This window comes from Candoia aspera, chromosome 1 (assembly GCF_035149785.1).
Source record: "Candoia aspera isolate rCanAsp1 chromosome 1, rCanAsp1.hap2, whole genome shotgun sequence".
NCBI classification, from domain to species: domain Eukaryota; kingdom Metazoa; phylum Chordata; class Lepidosauria; order Squamata; family Boidae; genus Candoia; species Candoia aspera.
Window position 1 is genome coordinate 119,566,548 of NC_086153.1, and position 25,823 is coordinate 119,592,370.

Here is a 25,823-nt window from a genome sequence, read left to right on the forward strand (position 1 = left end):
GATGCTTTTGAACTGTGGTGTTGGAGGAAAATTCTGAGAGTGCCTTGGACTGCACGAAGATCAAACCAGTCCATCCTCCAGGAAATCAAGCCAGACTGCTCACTTGAGGGAATGATATTAAAGGCAAAACTGAAATACTTTGGCCACATCATGAGAAGACAGGACACCCTGGAGAAGATGCTGATGCTAGGGAGAGTGGAGGGCAAAAGGAAGAGGGGCCGACCAAGGGTAAGATGGATGGATGATATTCTAGAGGTGATGGACTCATCCCTGGGGGAGCTGGGGGTGTTGACGACCGACAGGAAGCTCTGGTGTGGGCTGGTCCATGAAGTCACGAACAGTCAGAAGCGACTAAACGAATAAACAACATCAATGAAATACTGTAGTCTCTTAGTGCCTATCCCTGCAATTCCTCAAATATATTAACAATAAATAATGAAAACAGCATTTTTTCTTTGCAAACCATAACGCTATTTTAAATTTTTTTGGGACCGGACCGTCTCGCCGCTACCCGACAGGCACTGGCGGTTCCTCCTAAGAAGGGAACTAATCCAAGGCGCATTGAATTAAATGTCTGCAAGGAATAAATCCATCCGACGGATTTACTGAGAAACACACTTCATAGAATACAGTACAGGCTATTATCCCTAGCGACATTTTAAAATAATATTTATTGTTTATGCGAAGTGATGATACAATTACGAATCTTGGCTTTGGGGAAAAAAACAACGAAACAGGTTTTTAGCTTCTTAGCAAAACATGAAAGAAGTGGGACATCATACCCTAGGCGGGCCCTGGGTAGTCTGCGGCTGGGGAAGTACAACTGTACGCAAAGCCTTCGGTTCACCGCTCCTCGAAGCGGACATACCCTGAGCGATCTGGCGATCTGCGCCGCGGCTCTCCTCCCGCTTCCAGCCTCTCCCCTCTCCTTTGGGCAGCATCCGAGAGCTGCCTGCTGGCCAATCACGGGATCCCGCCTCGCCCCAGCGCGTCCTGCCTCTGAACCGCAAGGACTTCCCCTCCTTAGGTTCTATGCCCAAACCGGGGGTGGCGGTGTACCGAATTGGGGAGCCAATCGCAAACCAGAGCTGCACCTCTCCGAACCCACCCACCCGCCTCTCCAGCTCTCCATCGAAGCGGTGGGTGCTCGGCGGTGTCGGCAGGCGGAGGCCGCCCTTGCTCAGCTGTCGTCCGGGGTGGGGTCAACCCAGCGTCCGGGCTGCCAGCTCTGGTGAACGCGGGTGGGGGGCCATTTCCCGCGGGGCTGCAAGGAGAGATCTGCGCTGGTGCGGCGAGGAGCACAGCCAGCCGCTTCTTCCTCGCCTGGCTTCAGCCGCCCGCAGGAGGGAACGCCATGCCGAAGAGAAAGGTAACGCCAGAGCCACGTCCAGCTCGCTCGCCCCGGCCGCGCTCGCATTCAGGTCTACGCTCGGGGAGGGGCCAAAAATAGCAAAAACGTAATCCCCACCGCCGGCCTTTCGCCACCGGCTGACTGCCCTGTTACAAGTCGCGGGCTTGATATTTCACTTTGGGAGGCCGCGGCGAGGTCTGTCGGTCTTTTTCCCCCCATAACCGCCTGTTGCAATAATAGGACGCCAGGTTCTTGTGTAGTCTTAACGTGGCCACATTTCCATTTGTACCGTATATGGTTGCGGCGGTGGGTATGTCCTCAGGGCACGCGGAGGAGACCCGTCTGCGCGCTTGGGTTGGTGTCAGTCTCCGCAGGCCCATCTCGTTCCCGGGACCATCAAGCGCGCTTCCACCCCCCCACCCCCCCGGGAAGGCCTGCGGCAGCTCGCCCTTCTTCCGCCTCTGGGGAGAAGCTAGGGCTTGCTAACTCCGAGCAAGAAGCTGGGTGAGGTGCGTGTGTTGTGATTGTGTGCCTGCGCGCGTATTTACGAAACGTACGCACACAGAGTCCGCTCTCCGCCCCCTGGGGGACTCCGGCTCTGGCTCGTGCGCGCCTCTCTCTCGCTGCCTCGGGGATGGTGCTGGCTCCAAGGTAACATGAGAGAGCGCGGGGGCGGAAAGTAAAGGAAGAGAAGAGCCATATTTAACTACCCTTCTCCCTGCCTTCCGCGTGACAGACCCGTATGTACCAACTCCTGGGTCTCTTAGGAGTGGCGGTTGATTAGGCTGGGCCTTGGGCAGTCGGAGCGGTGGCGGCGGGCGGTGGAATCTGATCCCAAGGCAGCAGGAAAGAGTTTCTAAAGAGCCCCGAGGGCGCCCGCGATAGGCAGGTGGGAGGAGCGTTGCACCGTCGAGTTGCGGAGGGAGCGGCTGTAGCTTTTACTCCAGATGCGGGCTAGGTAGGGAGAGTTTAATGAAGAAGCCTAAATGTCGCCCTTCCTCCTCCCCTCCTCACGGTTGTCTTCGCGCTTTTTTCTCTGCAGAACAGTTGCTGGGATTTTTCAGCGACTGCTGCACACTTGTCTCTCCTCCCAGCTCCGAAGATAGAGGTTTCCACTCTCCCGGCCACATTTGGCTTTGCTGGTATAAAATGCCCTCTCTCTCTTCTCGGGGTGTGAGTTGAGAGGCAATCTCTGTGTAAATTCTAACTGGCTCCCAAGGCTGAAGTTGTCAGAGATAATTTAACCTCCCGTTCATTATTGGAAATAATCAATCTACACAATCAAATGGCTTCCCCAAATCTGTGTGCAGTCGAAAGACTGTGAATGTGGGGTGAAGCTTGCAAGTCCCTAATTCAGCCTACTGTGTCCTAGTGCTTCAGGGCTGAACTAGGACTGCCCACTTTTGAGGCCACCCCTAGCCATGGAAGCTAACTGGGTTACTTCGGATCAGTCACTCCTGCTCAATCCAGGCTACCCCACAGAGTTGTAAAAATTGGAAGAGGAAATTCTGTGTATGCTAGTTGAGTTCCTGGAGAAAAGGCAGGATATACATCCAAAAAAAATGTGAACAAGGGTAACTAACTGAAGCAGTGGCTTATTCAGTTCAAATTTAGACCAGCTTCCATATCCCTTGTGCTGAAGCTGAGATTATAGGTAGCCCTTGCTTAACAACCACTCATTTAACAATGGTCTGAAGTTACAACAGCCTCGGAAAAAGTGCTTTATGACCTGTACTCACTCTTGTGACCATTGCAAACTGTCACACCACCCCTGCAGTCACATGATCGCAATTTGGGCAGTTGGCAGCCAGCTCACATTTATGACCAGTTGCAGCATCCCGCGGTCATGTGATTGTGATTTGCGAGCTTTTTTTCAGGTTTCTGGCAAAAGTCCATTGGGGAAACTGAATTCACTTAATGACTGCTGTTGTAAAAATGGTCATAAAATCAGGTCCGGTCACATGGTGACTCACTTAACAACCACACCGCTTAACCAATTTTCCAGTCCCTATTATGGTCATTAATTGAGGACTACCTGTATAAACTAAGGGTAAGGATTCTACTCGCTTGTAATCAGGGTATACAATTTAGTGTCTTCCAGACCTTTGAAACTTTAATTCCCATCAGTCCCAGCCAACACAGCCAAAGACAAGACTTTGTGGGAGTCATCATCCAAACCTTCTGCAAGAACCTGGGTTGCATAGCTGTGCTTGGTGTCTTCTGTGATGTGTAAGGCTCACTAATGGCTCTATAGAAGATTTTTTAAAAAGCAAGCAACAAAACTGCACCATAACTGACTGTAGTGGAGGGAAGCTGCCTCTATTTTGTCTCTTTGGAAAGAGAATAAAAATAAGTTTGTGTGGCTATTTATTTATGGCATTTTTAGGCCATCTAATAAGCTGAGCTGTCTAAAAATCCTTAACTTCTGTACTTCCGATTATTTTATCTACATAGTGCTTTTCCTTTTATTTTATATTTACATATTCTACATTATAGTAATTAATACAACACAAAAATGGTGTCAGGATAATGCTAATAAAGAAACAGCAAAAGTATATCGTTTCTGCATGATTCTTATGGAAATATATTCATGTGCCATACTGGGTATAAAAATGAAATATTTGTCATTTTGACTAGCAATCTAATATTTTCAGTTTCCTCTAAATGAATACTATTTTTAAAAATATAAGCTGCTTATTAGACTTACAATAGCCATAGAAGGAATTTGTATATTTTGTCTGAAAATAATTTATACAGTTATTGCATGTTCCTTTCATACTTACCATTGCTTTTACTTTCCCCATTTTGGAAGTGATTTACAATTTTGGAAGTACTTAATATCACTGTTTGAAACTTCGAGGTAGTGTTTAAATATTTTAAGGCCTACAGTCATGTGATTTGGTTCATGAATTAAGTGGAGTTTTATTTCTGAGTAGATCTCTATAAAGATTTGGCTCATATTAAGACATAAACTTATACTATACACATTTACCAGAGAGTTACTTGCATTGAATTCAGTGGATTTTTTTTTTTTTGCATTATGATTCTAGTTGGTTTCGATTTATTTTTATCCCTGATAACCTTGTTTGATGTTCTCTTGTGCCAGAACCTCAGTCATTCTGCATAATGTGTATAGTGGCTCAGAAATCATAGCTAGGAGCAGGTCATCATTTATTATATGCTGTTACACATTTTGGATGTGGGTAGATGAAGAATTGACAGATGGATTTTGTTGTTGTTTATTCGTTTAGTCGCTTCCGACTCTTCGTGACTTCATGGACCAGCCCACGCCAGAGCTTCCTGTCGGTTGTCAACACCCCCAGCTCCCCCAGGGATGAGTCCGTCACCTCTAGAATATCATCCGTCCACCTTGCCCTTGGTCGGCCCCTCTTCCTTTTGCCTTCCACTCTCCCTAGCATCAGCATCTTCTCCAGGGTGTCCTGTCTTCTCATGATGTGGCCAAAGTAGTTCAGTTTTGCCTTTAATATTCCCTCAAGTGAGCAGTCTGGCTTTATTTCCTGGAGGATGGACTGGTTTGATCTTCGTGCAGTCCAAGACACTCTCAGAATTTTCCTCCAACACCACAGTTCAAAAGCATCGATCTTCCTTCTCTCAGCCTTCCTTATGGTCCAGCTCTCACACCTATGTGTTACTACGGGGAACACCATTGCTTTAACTATGTGGACCTTTGTTGTCAGTGTGATGTCTCTGCTCTTAACTATTTTATCGAGATTGGTCATTGCTCTTCTCCCAAGGATTAAGTGTCTTCTGATTTCCTGACTGCAGTCAGCATCTGCAGTAATCTTTGCGCCTAGGAATACGAAGTCTTTCACTGCTTCTACATTTTCTCCCTCTATTTGCCAGTTATCAATCAAGCTGGTTGCCATGATCTTGGTTTTTTTGAGGTTTAGCTGCAAGCCAGTTTTTGCACTTTCTTCTTTCACCTTCATCCTAAGGCTCCTCAGTTCCTCTTCGCTTTCAGCCATCAAAGTGGTATCATCTGCATATCTGAGATTGTTAATGTTTCTTCCAGAGATTTTAACTCCAGCCTTGGATTCCTCAAGCTCAGCTTGTCGCATGATGTGTTCTGCATACAAGTTGAATAGGTAGGGTGAGAGTATACAGCCCTGCCATACTCCTTTCCCAATCTTAAACCAGTCCATTGTTCCGTGGTCTGTTCTTACTGTTGCTACTGGGTCGTTATACAGAATCTTCAGGAGGCAGACAAGATGACTTGGTATCCCCATACCACTAAGAACTTGCCACAATTTGTTATGGTCCACACAGTCAAAGGCTTTAGAATAGTCAATAAAACAGAAATAGATGTTTTTCTGAAACTCCCTGGCTTTTTCCATTATCCAGCGGATATTGGCAATTTGGTCCCTAGTTCCTCTGCCTTTTCTAAACCCAGCTTGTGCATCTGGCAATTCTTGCTTCATGAATTGCTGAAGTCTACCTTGCAGGATCTTGAGCATTACCTTACTGGCATGTGAAATGAGTGCCACTGTTCGATAGTTTGAACATTCTTTAGTGTTCCCCTTTTTTGGTATGGGGATATAAGTTGATTTTTTCCAATCTGATGGCCATTCTTGTGTTTTCCAAATTTGCCAGCATATAGCATGCATTACCTTGACAGCATCATCTTGCAAGATTTTGAACAGTTCAGCTGGGATGCCATCGTCTCCTGCTGCCTTGTTATTAGCAATACTTAAGGCCCATTCAACCTCATTCTTCAGGATGTCTGGCTCTAGCTCACTGACCACACCATCAAAGCTATCCCTGATATTGTTATCCTTCCTATACAGGTCTTCTGTATATTCTTGCCACCTTTTCTTGATCTCTTCTTCTTCTGTTAGGTCCTTGCCATCTTTGTTTTTGATCATACCCATTTTTGCCTGGAATTTACCTCCGATGTTTCTAATTTTTTGGAAGAGGTCTCTTGTCCTTTCTATTCTATTGTCTTCTTCCACTTCCGCGCATTGCTTGTTTAAAAATAATTCCTTATCTCTTCTGGCTAACCTCTGGAATTTTGCATTTAATTGGGCATATCTCCCCCTATCACTGTTGCCTTTTGCTTTCCTTCTTTCTTGGGCTACTTCTAGTGTCTCAGCAGACAGCCATTTTGTCGTCTTGGTTTTCTCTTTCTTTGGGATGTATTTTGTTGCCGCCTCCTGAACAATGTTGCGAACTTCTGTCCATAGTTCTTCCGGGACCCTATCTACTAAGTCCAGTCCCTTAAATCTATTCTTCACCTCCACTGCATATTCCTTAGGAATATTAGTGAGCTCATATCTAGCTGATCTGTGGGTCTTCCCTAATCTCTTTAGTCTGATCCTAAATTGTGCAAGAAGAAGTTCGTGATCTGAACTACAGTCAGCTCCAGGTCTTGTTTTTACTGACTGTACAGATGTCCACCACCTTTGGCTGCAAAGGATGTAGTCAATCTGATTTCGGTGTTGTCCATCTGGTGAAGTCCATGTATAAAGCCGTCTCTTAGGTTGTTGGAAGAGAGTGTTTGTTATGCAGAGTGAATTGTCTTGGCAAAATTCTATCAGCCTATGCCCTGCTTCGTTTTGTTCTCCCAGGCCATGCTTACCTGTAATTCCAGGTGTCATTTGACTGCCCACCTTAGCATTCCAGTCTTCTGTGCTGGAAATAACATCTCTTTTAGGCATGTTGTCCAGTAGGTGCTGCAGATCCTCATAGAACTGCTCTACTTCAGCTTCTTCAGCATTTGTGGTTGTGGCGTATATTTGGATCACTGTGATGTTAGATGGCTTGCCCTGAATTTGAATTGAGATCGTTCTGTCGTTTTTTGGAATGTATCCGAGCACTGCTTTAGCCACTTTACTATTAATTATGAAGGCTACTCCATTTCTTCTGTGGTCCTCTTGTCCACAGTAGTAGATCTGGTGGTCATTTGATGTGAAGTGGCCCATTCCAGTCCATTTCAGTTCACTGATGCCCAAAATGTCTATCTTTAATCTTGAAATCTCACCAATAACCACATCCAATTTGCCCTGGCTCATAGATCTTACATTCCAGGTTCCAATGGTGTGTTGATCCTTAGGACATCGGATTCGCCGTTCACCACCAGCACTGTCGGCCGCTAGCCGTCCTTTCGGCTTTGAGCTAGCTGCGTCATCACGTCTGGGGCTAGTTGAACTCATCCTCTGTTCCTCCCCAGTAGCATTTTGACCATCTTCTGACCTGGGGGCCTCATCTTCCGATGGTATAGCGACATATTTCTGGTTGTACTGATCCATTTAGTTTTCACGGCAAGAATACTGGGGTGGGTTGCCATTACCTTCCCCAGGGATCGCATTTAGTCTGACCTCTCTGTCATGTCCTTCCCGTCTTGGGTGACACTTCACGGTTTAGCTCATGGCATCATTGAGGTCCTCAAGCTCCAGCACCACGACAAAGTAACGATCCTTTGCTGAAGCAGATGGATTTATTGGACGAGAATTCTTAGAAGAAAACTTTATTCATTCTATTCTGGGTTGAGACCAAGACTTGGCACACAAATGCCCCTGGCCATCTCTTCATACTGGCAGAGAGAGAAGGGGAATGCAACCCTATTGGTACTCCTGGATCTCTCATTTGTGTTTGATCTCATTAATCACCAGATAATTTGGTGTACTGAAAGAAGCTGGGGACTAGAGATACTGCTTTATGATGGTGGCGATATTGGGAGAGATTATCGGGAGATGTATACTCAATTCCTTGGAAATTTTGCAAATTCCATCTTATTTCATGTGTCAGTATAAGTTAAGCCACTGGACAGGATCAGATGTTGGCTTGAGGCCAATTGCCAGCAGGATATTATTGATACTAAGATGCACTTCTTACCTGGATGTTTTGAGAAGTTCTGAAGATTTCCAAACTGTAAGGGAAAGAATGTGGAAAGAGAAGCTTAAGTTGAACTTGGACTAGAGGGAATTGTTTCTGATTCTAGAAGCTGGCCTTCAGAATTAAGAAGTTATGTTCTGCATGAGTCTCTACTACCCCTAAGGAACAGGTCTGCAGTCTGGGGGTCCTCCTGGATCTAGCATTGATGCTGGATAACCATATAATATCTGAGGCAAGAAATGCCCTGAATCAACTTTGGCTGATAAATCTATTATGTCAGAGAGAGTTGTGTCCTGACACAAGCTCTGGTAACCTCAAGGTTGGATTGCTGCATTGTGTTCTTTGTGGATTGATTCTTGGAGACTAGAAATTGCAGAAATTAACAATATTTTTTGCTTTTCCTGTGGAGGGGGCTTTAGTTGGTTGGTTGGTTAGTTGGTTGATGGTTGGTTGGTTGGTTGATTTATTATGTGCCATCAGGTTGGTATCTAATCTTAGATAGTCCTTCTCCAGGTTAATCTGGCCATTCAGGTCTCCCAGCGATCCACTCATTCTACTATAATTGAATCATCGAATTTGCTGTTGGCCATCTTCTTTTTCTTTTCTTAGCATTCCTTCCTTTCCTAGCATTATGGACGTCTCAAGGAATCTGGGTCGTTACATAACCTGTCCAAAGTATGATAATTTGAACTTCAAGTGGGAACTCTGAGTTGATTTGTTCTGTGATCTGTTTGCTTATTTTCTTGGCTACTCATGTATTCTTAAGAGTGTGGTCCAACACTACATTTCAAAAGTGTCAATATTCTTTCTATTCTTCAAAGTCCAACTTTTGCTTCTATAGAATTTCACTGGAAAAAAAATTGCCTGCTTGATTCTGATCTTTGTCGGTATAGACATCACAGTATCTGCATATCTTTTTCAAGGCCTTTATGCTTTACCAAGTGCTTGGCTGCAGCATCTTCTTGACTTCTGGTTCCTCTACTGTTGATAGTTGATCCTAAAAGGCAGAGACTATCCACCACTTCAGTGTCAGTTTTGCAGTGGTTGTTATACCGGTTGTCTTTAGTTTGGTCTTCTTTATATTTAACATTAGTCCCATTTTTTTCACTGTGCTCTTTGACATTTATTACCAGAGCTTGCAGTTCATTTGTATTTTCAGTTATCAGAATAGCATCATTAGCATAGAGTAGGTCTGATTTTAAAATCACACTTACCTTTTCCAATTCAACCTCCTTCAATATATATATATATATATCCCACCTTTATTATTTTTATAAATAACTCAACCTCCTTCAATATATATATATATATTTCTATCCCACCTTTATTATTTTTATAAATAACTCAAGGTGGTGAATATACCTAATACTCCTTCCTCCTCCTATTTTCCCCACAACAACCACCCTGTGAGGTGAGTTGGGCTGAGAGAGAGTGAAATATTCTGCTTGAATAAACAAGAAAGTATACAGTGTTGTTTCACTCTTTGCCAACCTGGAACCAATCTGTTTTGTCATGTTCTGTCTGTACTGTGGCTTCGTGTCCAGTGTATGGGGTTTTGCCTGAGGACAATACATTGTTCTGAGATTCCTGTTTTTTGTAAACACATACCATTCCTTGACATGGTCAACACAATTGAGGGCCTTTCTATAATCAGTGACATACTGAATTCTTTGTGGTATTTTTTGGCTTTCTCAATTATCCAGTGTGCATCTCCCTTCCCACGTAGGGGTCTAACGTGCCCTGGATGATCTTAAGTTATTTTGCTAGGAGCATGATAATGTCCACACTCTGTTAAGCCTCCTTCTTTAGTATTGGTGTGTAGATTGATTTCTTCCAGTCTGTTGGCCACTGTGTTATTCTCTAGATTTGCTGGCATGGCTGGGTTAGAATCTTTACTGGTTCTTCTTCTGTTGCTTGCCATGTTTCTATAGATACTCCATAAATTCCTGCAGCCTTCTGACTTGGCAATGACTGAAGTACTGATCTAACTTCATTGTCTAGTACAAGAGATTCTTGTAAATAAGACTATTTTCTAAAGTATTTTGAGCGCTGACATCTTTGAAGAACGTCAGTATATTCATTACATCTTTGTTCTATCTTCTTTGACGCAGTTAATACCTATTTGTCTGTTGATGCTCTTTAGCATACCAATTCGAGGTTGGAACCTCCTCCTGAGCTTGGAGAACTTTTGAAAGACTTTGCTTGTTTTTCTGTTTCCATCATCAGTGTCTTTACAGATGTCACAATACTGCTTCTTATTTCTTCTAACAGCTTTCTGAAATACTTTGTTAAGTACCTTCATGAGGTCTTAATCTTTTTGGCTTTAGCTTCTCTTCTCTTGGCAATTTTTACTCTTCGTTCTGACATCTATTTTGCTTTCTTACGTTTCTTGGTCTGGTAGTACCTCATTCATTCTTAACACCTTCTTTTATTTTATTCTGTGGTTCTTCTGGTTCCCTATCAATGAGGTTCAGGACCTCAGGGTGATTCCTGATCTTATTGAAAATGGTGGATATATACAGTACTCAATATCGTGTCAGTTGGCTTTATTCTTTCACCTTTGCTTGACTTGTACATGATAGTTTTCAGTCAGTCCTTGGCCACATCTTTGTGGTTATAACTGTGCTGTTCCACCTTTTGAACCAATAATATAAATTTGATTTCTCTGGATTCCATCTGGTGATGATCCTGTATGTAGGCATTGTTTTGGTTGTTTAAAGAATGTGTTAGCAATGAAGAAACATTGTATTTTGGAAACTGGTAAGTCGTTATCCTGCTTCATTTTTGTTTCCTAGGTCATACAGTCCAACTGTATTTTCTTCCATACTACAGGAGTCCTTGAGTTATGATCATTTGCTCAGCAACCAAAGTTACAGCAGCATTGAATGAATGGTAGTTACACCCAGTCCCCAAAGTTACGGCCATTGCAGTGCCCCCAAGGTCACAGGATCAAAATTCAGGTGCTTGGCATCCTGCCCGCAGTTATGAGCCCAGCGAAGCTTCAAATCCCCCTACCCCCATCTCTGCCCTTTTGGCTGCCTGTGCTTGCTGGCCCTGCCACCCCTGCCCACCTTTGCCATCTCCTTCCTGCTGCTTCTGAGGCTTCCAAAATCTTGTGAGAAGGCCACAGGCAACTTGGACAAGGGGCAGGCGCAGCCTTGGGAAGCAGGCCTGGTGTGGCCAGGCGCACTGCCTCAGCAGTGTTGAAGTCATGTGACATTGTGCTTTATGACCACATTGCTTAGGGACGGATATTCAGGTCCCAATTGCCATTGTAACTGGACGACTCCCTGTATTTCCAGCCTTAGCATTCCAGTCTCCATCCACAAGCTGCACATCTTGCTTACACGTTCTGTCATTTTCTGATTGAACTAGACTATAAAATTTGTCAACTTCCTCTTTTTCAGTAGTTGGAGCATAAATGTTGATAACCATCACATTAAACAGTTATCTGCAAAGTCTAATTTAGTCACTGACTGCATTGTACAAAACACTGCTATATCTTTCCTGACTACGAAAACAATGCCATTCCTGCTTTGTTTTTCATATCCTGAAATAAACAATAATCAGTGTGATCTTCCAATAATCAGTGTGTCGAAAAATGTTTCAACATGTTGATGCCTAAAAAGTCAATATGTAGTCAATTTATTTCATTTTTCACTGTGTTCACCTTTCCCTTGTTCATGCTTGTTATGTTCCATGTTCCCACTGTGATTTTGTCTTCAGGTATTGCTGCTGCACCACAAATTATATGGTTTTTAATGTGTGTGCATGTACTTATTAGTGGACAAGAGCCATTCCAGAATCATTGATATATACATGTATAACTTAATGTTGGGGAAGAGCAATGTCAGTTAAAAGGGATGTAATTATGAATTGGAGTGAAGTCTGTGGTGTTAGAATGTGACCTGGGGTAACATGTACCCAGTTTATGTCCTGTGGCATTTCTAGCTTTATACATGAAGGTTATATTGTTTTTCTAGATATAAGAGGAAGTCCATGATTCATAGGGGCTAAATAATATTGGCAGACCCATGGAAGGCAGGATATAGGAGATCCATTTCAGAAGTGCAGACAGAGTATATAGCATAGGTATCTAGTATGATGCCATCTCCACATGAGAAATGCCTTATTTTTTATAGTGCCTCCTTCTCTGCATACAAATTAGATTAGAATATGTTAGCCTAGCCTTCATACTGTCATATTAACTCTGCATATGCAAGATAGAATTCCAAATAGTTTTTGCATTTTAGGAACAATATTATTAGATGCTGGACTGTATCTCATGTCTGCATTACTTGACTAGACCCAAAGACAAAGGTCAAATGTTTAATCTTTATCTTTGTTTTTTCAGACATCTGTCAGCCAGTATCTTGTCCTCTCCTGAATCCTTTTTATCTATGTGTATATTTCTGTATCTAAATCTCTGCAGGATTTAAAATCCTAGAAAATCAAGGGAACGTTTAGAGAAGGTTCTACTGCACATATTCATGGTTCAAATGTAGAGGGTGATGTGAAGTTTGAGATAGCATTGAGTTGGTATGTTTTTTCTGCCCCCATCCCTAATTTAGAGTTTATATATGATTATAATGCCTGAAAAATAGTTCCTCTGTGAATGAACAGACACGCAGAAATATAAGGAAGATATTTCCCTATATAAATATAGGGAAATATAACAATCTAAACCAGAGGTTTTCAGCTCTAATGGAATTTGAGTTTATATTTAAATTTGAGTAATCACCAGTGGGCTGGAAAAGGCAGTGCAAAGCATTTGTGCAAAGAAGGAGCTGTTTATTACAAAATTGGAATAAACTGCTCTGGGACCTTCCAGTCAAACTTCAACATGTATGCTTAGCTGTTGTACTGCCATATAATAAAGCTTATAAAAAAAGAAAGAAAATGTTGAATGAGTAGTAGGTAAACTAGAATTTCAATGTGGTATTTATAGTCCAGAAGTATGGTATTTGCTTTTCTGCATGTTTTTGAATCCTTGCAGAATGTAATGCTGAAACCAAAGCAACCATTAGTTAAGAGATCAGCCTTATGATTGATCATGATGCAACTGTTGTATGAATAATATTCTTTCATCAGCCATTCAGAAAAGAGGAGCTCTCACTATCACGTGACAAATAGCTTTACGCACATGAAAGAAAAAGAAAAAGAAATGGTTAACTTCGCCTGTTAATGTAGGTATTTGCTATCTGAAAACAGTATACAGTAGTGTAAACCTAACTCTCTAGTCAATTGTTAATCAACCCAACGAACCCTGAACTGTTTTACTTGCTTGCTGAATAAACTCAGTTTTTTTTTTAATCTCAAGTCCTAGTTAGTATGTTAAGACTAATCAGGAATTTGCTAAAGTAAAATTGAATTTTGGTGACTTCATCTTCCTGGTCAGGTAGGAAGAAGGAGACAGGAAATATCGGCCTATGCTGAATTATGGTTCAGTGTTACAAATGAAGATCGTTATTCATGAAATGCAAAATAAAAAATGTTCTGCTTTTCTTTGGATAAAAGTGGATTCAGATGTTCCCTGATTCTTTAAATTCTGCTCTACCCAATCTTTTAGCTATTAATCATTTCTTTTTTAGAGTTTTTTTACCCACAGGTTTTTGTAGGAAAACTAACTACTGTGAAATGTTTAGGCATGTGATGTTTTATATTTAAATAGGAAAGCAAGGGTTTCACAAAACATGCAAGTGTTCTTGTTTTTACAGTTCTCAACCTGAAGATCAGGCCTTGAATTTAAACCGTACTGAGTTTAAAGGGTGAGCAGAACCATCTTGTACATACCAATTGTGCTATAAGGAGGGGAATACCCTGCATACTAGAGAAAGGCTTCATTGCAGGCCTCATTGCCCCTCTGCCTTCGGATGGTTTTACTGTTAGCAAGGAAGATTATGCATTCTACTTTGGATTTCTGTGAATAGGAAGTCATGGTGTCAGTTGCAGTCTTCAACATAAACACATCTCATAATGCTACCCTAAACGTTCTTGGGCAGAAGCAAGTCTCACATTAGATGTAATCCCAAGAATTTGTGTAGAATATTGCAACTTTAGCCTGTTAAGTTCTCATTAACAATTGCAAATGCTTTAGTATGATTGGATATTGGTTGGTGTGTAATAGAGGTGTCAGCCCTGGGAGTAATACAGAAAGTATGTCATTTAATGCCTTTTAGTATGATTATTGAAGAAGCATATGACATTCAAAATAACTTCCAAACAAAATGTTTGGCTGGATTTTAGAGTTTTTGTGATTTCCCTACATGTGACTTAAATCTCCCTGAATAAAATAAGTAAAATTCATTTTGGTTTATTGAAAGGATCTGATTTATTTAATATAGTTAGTATATGCTTTTTGCTATTACTCTTATTTATTACTCTTATTTAGATTTACATATCTGCCTGTCCCATGTTGAAATATTAATGAGCAAGGATTGATTTAAAAAAAAAAACTGTTGCAAAGTTAAGAGGTTAAAACTGGTTGAGCTTGTTTAGTCATACCCAAGGGTCTGTCTCTCAAAAAAAAGATTAGAATCAGTTATGTTTGGCTAGAGTGTTTGTCTATATGAGTGTGTGAAGTGACCCAATAGCTTATAAATGTCTGTAAATCCTAGCAAAATTATTCTAGTATTTGTAGATACAAACTTACCCTTTAGCATACAATCTGACAAGCTATTTATTAGTCAAGTGCCCACTACTTATTGCCATTCACTTTTAACTAGTTACTTTTAGTTATTCCCTAAAGATTCATAATTTTAAAGCAGTTGCTTTCTATCAAATCTCATGAACAACATACATATTCTCTATTTCTTACTGCAGTTGCTAGATGGCCATTTTTGAGAGGATCAGAGCAAGCATGGTGTATATTTCATACCCAATACCAAAGAAAGCCAAACTGGGAGAAAAGAGAGTGCTGTGAGTTGCTAATAATTGCAAATTGTGTTGGGAGAAAAAGGACAATTTCTGGAGTAATCCGACACCAGTTCATGAGAGTTTGGATGATGACCACATTGCTCAGATCACAGTTGGGAAAACTCAGGGAGGTCTTTTGGCCCTGGATGTCTAGAGGCAGAAATCTTTCACTCCCAGATGAAGTGAGAAAGGAGGCTATAAATGACTTCTGAATGGTAGCAGTTTTCCCTCATAAATTATGGTAGCAGTTTTCCTTATAAATTATGTCATGAGACTATAAAAACGTCTATCAAATGTTCTATTTAATAGTAAGAAAGTTCAAGAATTAGGGATTTGTATAGTCTTCCAAGGGACATCCAAATGAACAACTGAGCTTGGAATGGGTACAAATGAAGAACAGAAAAACAGCCTTGCTGTATTAAATTAATCCTTCAACTCTACTGTTCTGTTTCTAGCTGGATGCTTCCAGTAAGCCCATAGGGACAATATGGAAGCAATAACCATTTCCATGGTTGGTCTATATTTCTCCAGTTCTGTATTGGAAATTAAGTATTTCCAGGAAAACTAGAGGACTGTAGCATTATATATTTTCTCTTCTGCCATGCTTATAATGAAAATGTTGATTTTTGCTAGATTTGAGAACAAATATAAAGTTAATACAGCATGAAGAAGCAAAGGCATATCAGATAGTAGTGCCAACCCTAATTTGATACAGTATGCAGTCTTTAGCTGGCCTACACCTTACCTTCCACTGTTCTATTTGATCAGAATATGTAAATCCCCAAAACAATAAATCCCCCCCCCCATTAGTGTGTTCTCATTCTTCAGGCTTGCAATCTGAAATAAATGAGAATAAAGGAACTGCATTGAGAAGCGAGGAGGAGTATAAAACAAGAAGATGGTGCTGTAATTAGTTTGTTTATTGCCTACATTTGCATGCTGCTGACTCTTGTGACTCTAGGTGGCTTACAGTATATGAAAACAATAATGTACAGGAAACACAATAAAAATCAATAAATAAAACAATGCTGATTTGCTTAATTAATACTAGTTTAGTTCCCCAGATAAATAGAAAGCCCCTCCCCCCACATTTCCCTTGCATCTGTTTTCTGTCTGTTCCTCTTCTTTTTCTGCTTTTCTTCTTCTGCTTTCTGTTCTTGAAATCAAGCTTAACCATCTTCTTTTCACCTCTTAGCACAACATGGTCCCTCAGAAACTCTTCTGGTGTCCGTTGCAGAAAGGAGAGCCCTTTATGGGAGCTGGATGACAATAGCCCACCAAAGAGATTTTCTCTTTGCCCCTCAAAGGCAAAATGGTTCCTCAGATGCCACAGCAAGCAGTATTTTAAAAGAGGGGTTTTCATTTTCTTTGTCCACAAGGGAAATGTCTTTTTTTCAGAGGTTGCCTGCTATGACACATGTAAAGATGTCCAAAGGTGTCCTTCCTTTTATTTGAATAACTTTAGATCTAGTTTTAACTTCCATTAATGGAAAAAGAAGAGGTGTTATTTTCACTGAATTTTCTTTTCTTCTGCAGTTTCATAGGCTACCTTCTGTACTAATCTGAAGGATCCCCAAATAGTTGGGGACAGATTTGAGGAGCTTTGCAGGGGAAAAGGAGAATTAGCTCCTACAAAGGGTCAAAGTCTTATGACTCTTTTATTATATTCTTTCATAGAGGAACACCATTACATATAATTCACAGAGAACTTCTTGCTTCAGAAATATTTGAGTGGATCCAAGAATGTGAACAGATTAAACTCTGATAGTGGCACTATTTATTTATTATTCACATTTCTATCACTGCCCATCTCCCCCTAAAAGGAAGCAATATGCAAATTATAAAACAAAAAGCACAATATAAGATGGAACAAAAGTTCATGCAGAAGATGGCCGTATTCTTGTGATAATTCACATTGTGGAGCACCAGGCAGTATTTTTTCATAGACAGAAAAGTTTTGAATTTAGTTCCCTCCCCCCATCATAGGTATCTTGCATTAAGTCAGAAAAAGCTCTGTCCATTGGAGAGGCTTTCAGTTCATAGAAACGGGCCTTGGCATTAAATTATTTTTTACTTGCATGCACATTTGTTTGATAGAATAATCATTCATCCTTTGTGTGATCGATTAACTATTTAATTGGGTTGCAATCCTGATTTAATGGTTGCAACCTTAATTGAAATATATTACTTTTCTGATACAATCTACATTAACATGAATGCATTTTTTATAAAGTCTGCTTATTTTGGTCATCACTTAGAATTGATTTCCTTAAGTTTTCACCTCCAGTTCTATTGGGATTGTAATTTGTATAATGCCCAGCCTGAGAATAAAAAATAAACAGCAACAATCACTCTGACTGATGATTAAATATCATTAAAAGCTACCACCAGATGGTTGCCCTAATTTCAACAGCCTATCTGATTCACCGTCTACATGGGCTTTCTCTACCCTGGTTCATTCCTGGTATGTTGGAACTGCAGCTCTCAGGATTTCCAGCCAAGCTGTGCTAGATGAAAATATTAGGAGCTGCAATTACAACCATTTTTGAGATTGTCAGGTTGTAGAAAGCTGTTCTCAATCCCGAGAACAGGCTTGGAAAGAATTTGGACAGTAGGTAGACCTTGTGGACTCTGGATATTAAGTAGGCTATGACTGTTGCTGTTCAGATAAGTGCATGTGTTTTTTGTGAAATAGCTTTGGGTTTGAGCTGCAAAAAAATTTGGGGATGCAGTAGCATAAATGTAGTTCATCTACAACACTGTGCTCATGGGTTTTCCTGGGATTGTGTTGTGGTGAAGTTGTTTGATGAAGCAATCCTGAAACTTGAAAGCTGGCCACAGTTTTGCAAAACTTCAGCCCCAGACCATTGCTTTAATTATTCAGATGTTTGTTGGCATAGAGATTAGGGCTATACAGCCATGCCTTTTCCTGGAATACGACACATTTGGTTAAGGAATGGCAGACAACAATAGCTACATTCCTGTCCCTGGATGCCCTGAAGCATCTTTCTGTTTTCAGATATAAAGCACTGCACAGACATATCCATATCCTTCATGATCTTGTCTAAGTTTGTCATCGCTTTCCTTCCTAGAGTTAATCTTTTCTGTATTTCTCCAGCACACAATCCATCTTTATTTGTGAACCCAAGAAAACAAAGCAGTCTACTTCACTTCTTCTCTGTTAGCTGTAAATTAACTATATATGCAGTTTGGCATTATTTTTAACTTCTTAATATTTAATATGAACCCAGACTGCTACTGCTTGTTTAATTATCATCTCAAGGAAGTGTCACTGTATGTTGACATTACCTTCTTTAAAAGTAGAAAACTGTGATTCTGTATCCAGCATGTATTTTTAGAGTATAAATGCGCTTGAATTTCCATGCATTATAGTTCATTAAATATTTAATAATAACAACCTTATACTGCTGTAGAAAAATAATAACACAGTATGCATAGTTAAGTAAGCCATGACCATTGGTTTTGAGTTGCTACTTGTAGGGCACAGAATGAAAAACTGCATTCTGGAGAGCTACTTGTCCTAGTCTCTTGTGTTCTTCCGGCTTTTAACTTGACTTTGTTAACAACAAAGCAAAATAAAACAGAAGAATGCCCCAAAGCACTGCACTACTTACTGTGGATTTTTGAAATAGGATTGGAAAAATCCCATAGTGATTGGGTCAAATTTTCTTTTCTTTTTTTATTATCAACATTATAATGTACATAGAGAAAGTAATTTTTTAAAGATTAGGGAAGTGATAAAAGATGCCTTCTTGTAAGGAACAGAAGGGTCCATGGGGAGATTCAGGATGGACAGAAGAAAATATTTTCTCACATCATGCACAGTTAAACTGGTTACCAGTAGTGGCAGCCAATTTGGATGATTTTAAAAGACAGATTCATGGAGTATCAGGCTATCAGTGGCTACTAATATTGATGGCTGTTTACTACCTCCTGAATGCCTTAGGTGCTGGTTGCTGGGAAGCAACAGAGGAAGATGGCTATCTCCTTGTCCAGAATTGTGAACTTCCCAAATGTACCCAGTTGACTGCTGTTTGATACAGTCTGTTGGATGAGATGGGCTTATGGCCCAATTCTGCAGGACTCATAGACAGATAATATATATTGATACATAAGAATATCTTTATATAAAATATGTTAAATATATAGACACTATTAGATATATAGAAATATTTAAGAATTCTTAATCATTATGTCTTAATCCAGTGCCATTCAGAACTGTTGAATTATAACTGTTACCATCCCACATTAATACAACTACAGCAATACTGTATTGGCTGGTTATGATTGGAACTGCAGTTTGGTACATCTGAAGGAAGCACCAGATGGGGGAAAGCCAACATAGGGTTAAAATGCTATCACAGCATTGACTGTCCTGTATGACTTTCATGGACTGCATATAATTCAGGACCAGTATATGTGCTGAATATAAAGCTTAGGTTGACTTTGTTTTCTATTATTATAGAATTGTATATCCTCAAAAAACATATTTGCTCCTGTCTTTAAGGTTCTTACTTGTGGAAAAAGGTGCATTTTAAGGCAGCAAAGAGAACAGTTAACTGGGGATGCCCCCACTGGCTTTAGAAATATATAATGTTTTGTTCTAGGATAGCCATTCTAACAACTGTTAAGTCTGTCTTAAAAAATACCTAAATCTGTTTACTGAAATTGTGTAATTTTCAATCTGCCAAGCCCAGGCTGATGCCTACAAATCTGGCCTCAGTATTTTTGTAAAAAGATCCTTCAAACTTATTAAAACTAGTGAATAAAACATAATTAAAAACTATATAATTCTGAAGCATTTCTTCAGAGTTCAAATTTATTTTCTTGCTTTTCCAGCGGTTGTTAATCCTACTTGTATTGTGCCAGACATCTGGATTGCCAAGTGCAAGGTCTTTATGAGTATGTTAATAGCATGTGTTATAAAATGGAGAACAATGTAGATTTATTATTGCATAAAATAAGAACTCTTGTTTGAAACCAGGCTTTTTCATGATTTGTACCACAAAAGAAAATAGTGTAGAAACTGGCACTGGAATAGAAATGGCTGTTTTTGCCAGAATGGAAGCAGTACTTATTTATTGTTGCCTTTAATTGAAGCTGATCTCTATACCAGTTATGTAGGCTTTCTGGAATCAGAATTGCTTTTCTGGAAAACTTTTGAATGTCCTAAATCAGTTCGGGACATGAGTTAGCATTTTAATTTGACGTATTAAATAAATCTTATGGCTAATCAATACATTATTATTATTATTTAAATAAAACTAAGATAATCACATCGTGTTTTCATATTATTTCACATTTTTCCAGTAGCCAAAAACATTGGAATGGAAAATATTGAATGAAACCAAAGTAATGTGGTTTCAGTATAAGCATATTCAAACAATTTCAAAAGCTGTTCTGTGGCTAGTGGAGCAGTCGCAGTGCTGGAGCTGGCAATGGTGGCGAGGCTTGGAGGCGCTTGGCAGCGCATCTTTCGGTGTGATGAATGTATTACTTTTAAAACATTAGCAGGCTGTATGTTTTGCAGGCCTGCTTTAAAACATTAAATGTATTGATATAGTAACATGTAATTTTAAGACACCTAAAAATGAACATCACACTGACAACAAAGGTCCGCATAGTTAAAGCAATGGTGTTCCCCGTCGTAACATATGGCTGCGAGAGCTGGACCATAAGGAAGGCTGAGAGAAGGAAGATCGATGCTTTGGAACTGTGGTGTTGGAGGAAAATTCCGAGAGTGCCTTGGACTGCAAGAAGATCAAACCAGTCCATGCTCCAGGAAATAAAGCCAGACTGCTCACTTGAGGGAATGATATTAAAGGCAAAACTGAAATACTTTGGCCACATAATGAGAAGACAGGACACCCTGGAGAAGGTGCTGATGCTAGGGAGAGTGGAGGGCAAAAGGAAGAGGGGCCGACCAAGGGCAAGATGGATGGATGATATTCTAGAGGTGATGGACTCGTCCCTGGGGGAGCTGGGGGTGTTGACGACTGACAGGAAGCTCTGGCGTGGGCTGGTCCATGAAGTCACGAAGAGTCAGAAGCGACTAAACGAATAAACAACACAAACATGAACATTTGATATATAGCTGTTTCCCAAGTATAGTGATTAAAATGTGGTTATATATTGTTCTGGAAACTTTCTCATTTAACTTGTATTATTTGAGAGTGCCCAATAAATCATGATTATTTGCTTGTCTGCAAGATGAATTTTGTGTCATTTAAAAAATCATAGTTTAAAACATTTTGGCTTAGCATTATATGTGAATGTAGCCATTGGCTTTTATCTTGGGAACCTCAAGTGGGATTCTGCTTATAAAATGGTGTATTCCAAGCCTTCTCTTTGCAGCTTCTCTGCACCACCCATCAATCTGATGGTTAGGGCTCCCTTGGAATGATGTGGGACATGATGGAGAGTGTAGATACTTTCTCCAATCACAATGGAGATCTTGAAATATGAACCATTACTTGCAACTTAAGTCAATAATTTGGTTGCCCAAACAAGGGTGGATAATTTAGTGATGTGTTCTCTGCCAGTCACCCCAAACAATTGGCTCCAGCCTTCTGTCCACTATGAATTATCATTGCCATTGCAGGAATGTAAAATCCCACAGTGAGCCCTTGTGTCAGGAGAGTATTAGCAAGTCTTTGTGGTATCACCAGCCCCTTCCCAATTGGTCAAGCAGACTGCAATAGGCGTAGAAGAGAAGTGGGGGGGGGGATAGGAAGTCATGGAAGAAGTGACCTTCTAAGTACTGATCCAAGCAGAACCTTACAATCCTCACTCATGCAGTTTGCCTGCTTTAGTATTGCCTTCCGTTTCAGTAACCTTCCCCAACTGTGACTTCCCAGTTCTTCCCCAGCATTATCCCCCACCTCTCTAACCCTCCCTTGTAGCCATAAAGGGCAGAAGACAAACTGCCAGAAGGAGTAACAATACACCTTCCACCCATTCCTCCGCTACACAAACTGTCCAGCCAATATTCCTGAAACGGGTTATTAGAAATTATCTTTGCAATCTTAACAAAAAAAAAATTGTTTAACAAGAAAGAGAGGCAATAGCAAGAATGCTCCATGGGGACATAGTGCAAACAGGGGTGGGGAATAAAAGGAACCAAGATTAATGCACACCGCAACACTCTGCAGTAATCTTTGCCAAGCATACAACAGCACTCCTAAAGGCCATTAATCAAGTAGTTGACCTGCAACACATCCCTATGGCTTTCATAGATGTTATGAAATATACCACAAGTAATTATGTCGTATGAGACGAAGTCGTCATCTATTTTGAAGTTATACAGGGACTGTCACCTTGCCTTCAAGTATCCCACTTGCCTTTAACCTGAGGTAATACTGAAGAGCAACTGTTTATGAGTAATCAGCCACCTCTGATCACCCGACGAAAGACCCTTCCATCAGCCACTTCATGAGATGGGTGCTTTGTGGTAGTGTCAGAGTCTCATTATCAGCTGAAGTTTCCTAGGGCAGGAGTGCAAAGCATGTAAGCAAGTAATGCTCACTTACATAGGCAAACAAAAAGCCAGTTCATCATTATAGAAAGGAAAATGTGGAAAGATAGGGTATTGCATTTGAGTCCAAGGATAAGTGAGATGTTAATTGGTGCTCTGTTCTGTCACTGGAGTGATGATTGGTTCTGATCCCTTACAAATTTTAGGGGCCTCCCATAGAACTGTGTGTATTGGACACTTCTATCATGGGGCTGTGGTGTGGTTGAAATGCTTCTCATTCATTTTTCTTGTGATAATTGGGGCCTGAAGTGTTGAGAACTCCTAATCCTTGTAAAGTTTGTATGACATGCTTCAGTGAAGGATAGTTTTACCCCAAACAGTCCTAGAGATGGCTCAGGCTAAAACCCCCAGACCACTGACTGAATTGTGGTGTTCAGACAACACAGAATTCTACCCATCTGTGATCCAAGCATGCCATGTTAACAAGCATTTGTCAAAATGGAGAAAATTGGGACTATATCACTTTTGTCGTATGTTCGTGCCAGTGCCTGAAATCCTGCAGTATGTGTCTGCATGACAAATTTCTTTTACGAAATACGTTTCGGGTGTACGTGTAATAATTCTCGGCTCTGCAAACTTTTTCCCAGGATATATATAAAGTGCAGTCTTTGGTTATGAGCAGGTTTTTGAAGCAGATATTGTAATTTGGAAATTGTTTCATCAGAATCTCACATAGAACCTAGTTACTGATACTGCCTTTAGATGTTCTGTCTGCTATAGAAAAAGCAGTATGTTAGATCAAGTTGACAAAATAAAATTATGCCAGATGATACCTTGTAAGCCATTTTAATTTTGCAATTATGAAGGGAATGAAAGGAACAAAGTAAAATTATAAACAGTCTTTTTTTGAACTGTAGGATGTACAAGTCCAAAGTATTCCCTCATACCTTCTGGTTGAAGAAGATGAGAGAGTGGTCAAATATATGACAATTACATTTTTAAAATCATTTTTCCACAGATACAATTTCTGAGCTCTTGCTCAGCTCTTGGCCTGAATTGGGAGTATTTTCTCTTCAGTCAGCAGGAATGGTAATTTAAGCAGTTAATACTGTAAGGCAGGGCTTATCAATACATTTTGTCTCATCACCAGCCCACAGCAACATTGCACTTAAATTCAGGAGCTACAGCAATAGAATAATTTACAATTAGATAAGATTGTCTTGGAGAATCCAATTTCACCCTTCACCTCTTTCAGTTCCCAGCCTTCAACTTTGGCATTTGCACCAAACATTTGCCACAATGCAAGGCTTTAAATTGTTATTATTGTTAAGCCTTGCATTAAACAGACTATCATGCGGTTGATATTCTCTTCCTCCGCTTCTTTTCCACTGGTTGGAGGATTCCCTGAATAGATTTTGACCTGCAGATGTACCTGCCTGCAAATAACAGGAGGAAGTGAATGGATAGGTGGGCAAACTCCTGTTATTTCCCTCTTGTTTTGTAGTCTCCCCTCCCACCTCGGATGGTCCAGAGAGTCGCCAAACTCTTACAGCAGATATTAGCTTGGGGCATGGGAAGAGAGAAGACCATGCCCTCCCCTTTCACTCCACCGTGACATTCTTTATCAAATCTGAAATGCTTCCCATGGTGAGAATGCATCCTGTTCTGTTGGGAGGGCGTGGCAGTCTCACCCAGCCCAGTACGTTGTACACTATACGATTCTTAATTGATTCAGCAGGTATTTTACGAAGTCATTTGACGTTAAAGTTTTAGGCTTCAGTAATATGCTGATGTATTTTAATTTAAAACATTTTGTTTCTTCCATTATTCCTGTTACGATTAATGAGTTTAATAAAGTTGAAACAAATTGTTTAAAACTGGATAATTTAAAAAATAGAAATTTGGATAATTTCTGTTAGCCATATTAATCATAACACAGACACATACAGAGAGAGAGAGGCATATAAACACGCATAATTATACACAGAACATTTTTTATAAGAGGAAGTGTTTTTCTTGAAGAGTACATTCTTGCCTGTAGCTAAATGATTCATCCAGTTAGGCACAAGGCTGGAACCTCTGTTCTTTAGCACATTTACATGGAATAAAGGTGTAAAATGGTAAGAATAGTCTTGGGTGTCAGATAGGATCTGCATAGATGAACTCTTCACATTTGGTCCAACTGAGCCAGTGCAGTGTCAGATTGGATTGTGATCAAAGCATTTCATGTTGAAACCCATCTTCTACCAGAAGACTCATTATTAGCAACCTGTAACAAATTAGGTCTGAGAAATCTTTCACTGGGTTGTTGTGGGGAAAAAATGTGGGTTGCTTTAAGTTTTGGGGGAAAGTCCAATTTACAGACCATTCGCTGATTTGGGATTTCAAGCAGCCAGTGTGGGATTTTATTTTCCTATCTCTCTATTTCTATCTCTATCTCTATCTCTGTCTATCTATCAATAGGATACTAGACAGATAGCTAAATACCCCACTTCCTCTGCCTTCCATTTAATAACAAATTTAGTTGCTCTGTGAACTACAGGACTGCACATGCTGTATTTATTTTCAGGAATGTTTGAGGCTGCTGGAATAACGTCTGTATAGCAGAGCTTTTTCTTCCCTTCCTCTTCCTCACAGTCTCATACGAGGTGAGGTGTATTACAGCGCTGCAGTTGTAGCCATACTCTGGTTGGAGAATTCTGGGAGTTGTAGTTCCAATATATCACGTGGCATTATGTGGGGAAGGCCATTTGTCTCCACCATCTATTAGAAACCTGGAAAGGCCAATTAAGACATGAAGTGTAGAACTCATTTATTTATTTTATTTTTACCCCACCTTTATTATTTTTATAAAAAACTCCTTTTTTCATCTTATTTATTTTTAAATAACTATTCCATTATAAAATCCTGTATATATTGTTATATATTTATGTGATAAATGCATTGTTTGGGAACCCAGATGCCTATGTTACTCTGCCCCAAGGAATATCCACAACAACAGTCAATGCTTCAAAATGGTGGGTATGACCAGGCGATTGACACCTGCCCCTTTTACAGGTGGTCCTTATTTAGCAACCATAATAGGGACTGGTAACTTGGTTGTTAAGCAAAGTGGTTGCTAAGTGAAACATCATGATTTTACAATCTTACTTCAGCTTTCCTTTGCTTTACAGAGTTACCAAGGTTGTAAACGCAAGGACTGGCCATAAA

At 40.4% G+C, this 25,823-nt stretch overlaps 1 protein-coding gene across 3 annotated transcripts in view; it reads left to right on the plus strand.

The window, feature by feature from the left end:
* The first annotated feature begins 1,040 nt into the window (after positions 1 to 1,040).
* HMGN3 (high mobility group nucleosomal binding domain 3) overlaps positions 1,041 to 25,823 on the plus strand; it is a 44,974-nt gene continuing 20,191 nt past the window's right edge. For all 3 annotated transcript variants that reach the window (XM_063312791.1, XM_063312798.1, XM_063312805.1), the window contains exon 1: positions 1,041 to 1,369. In XM_063312791.1, coding sequence (XP_063168861.1) covers positions 1,355 to 1,369 — 15 coding nt within the window. In that variant the 5' untranslated portion in view covers positions 1,041 to 1,354. The remainder of the gene's footprint in view (positions 1,370 to 25,823) is intronic.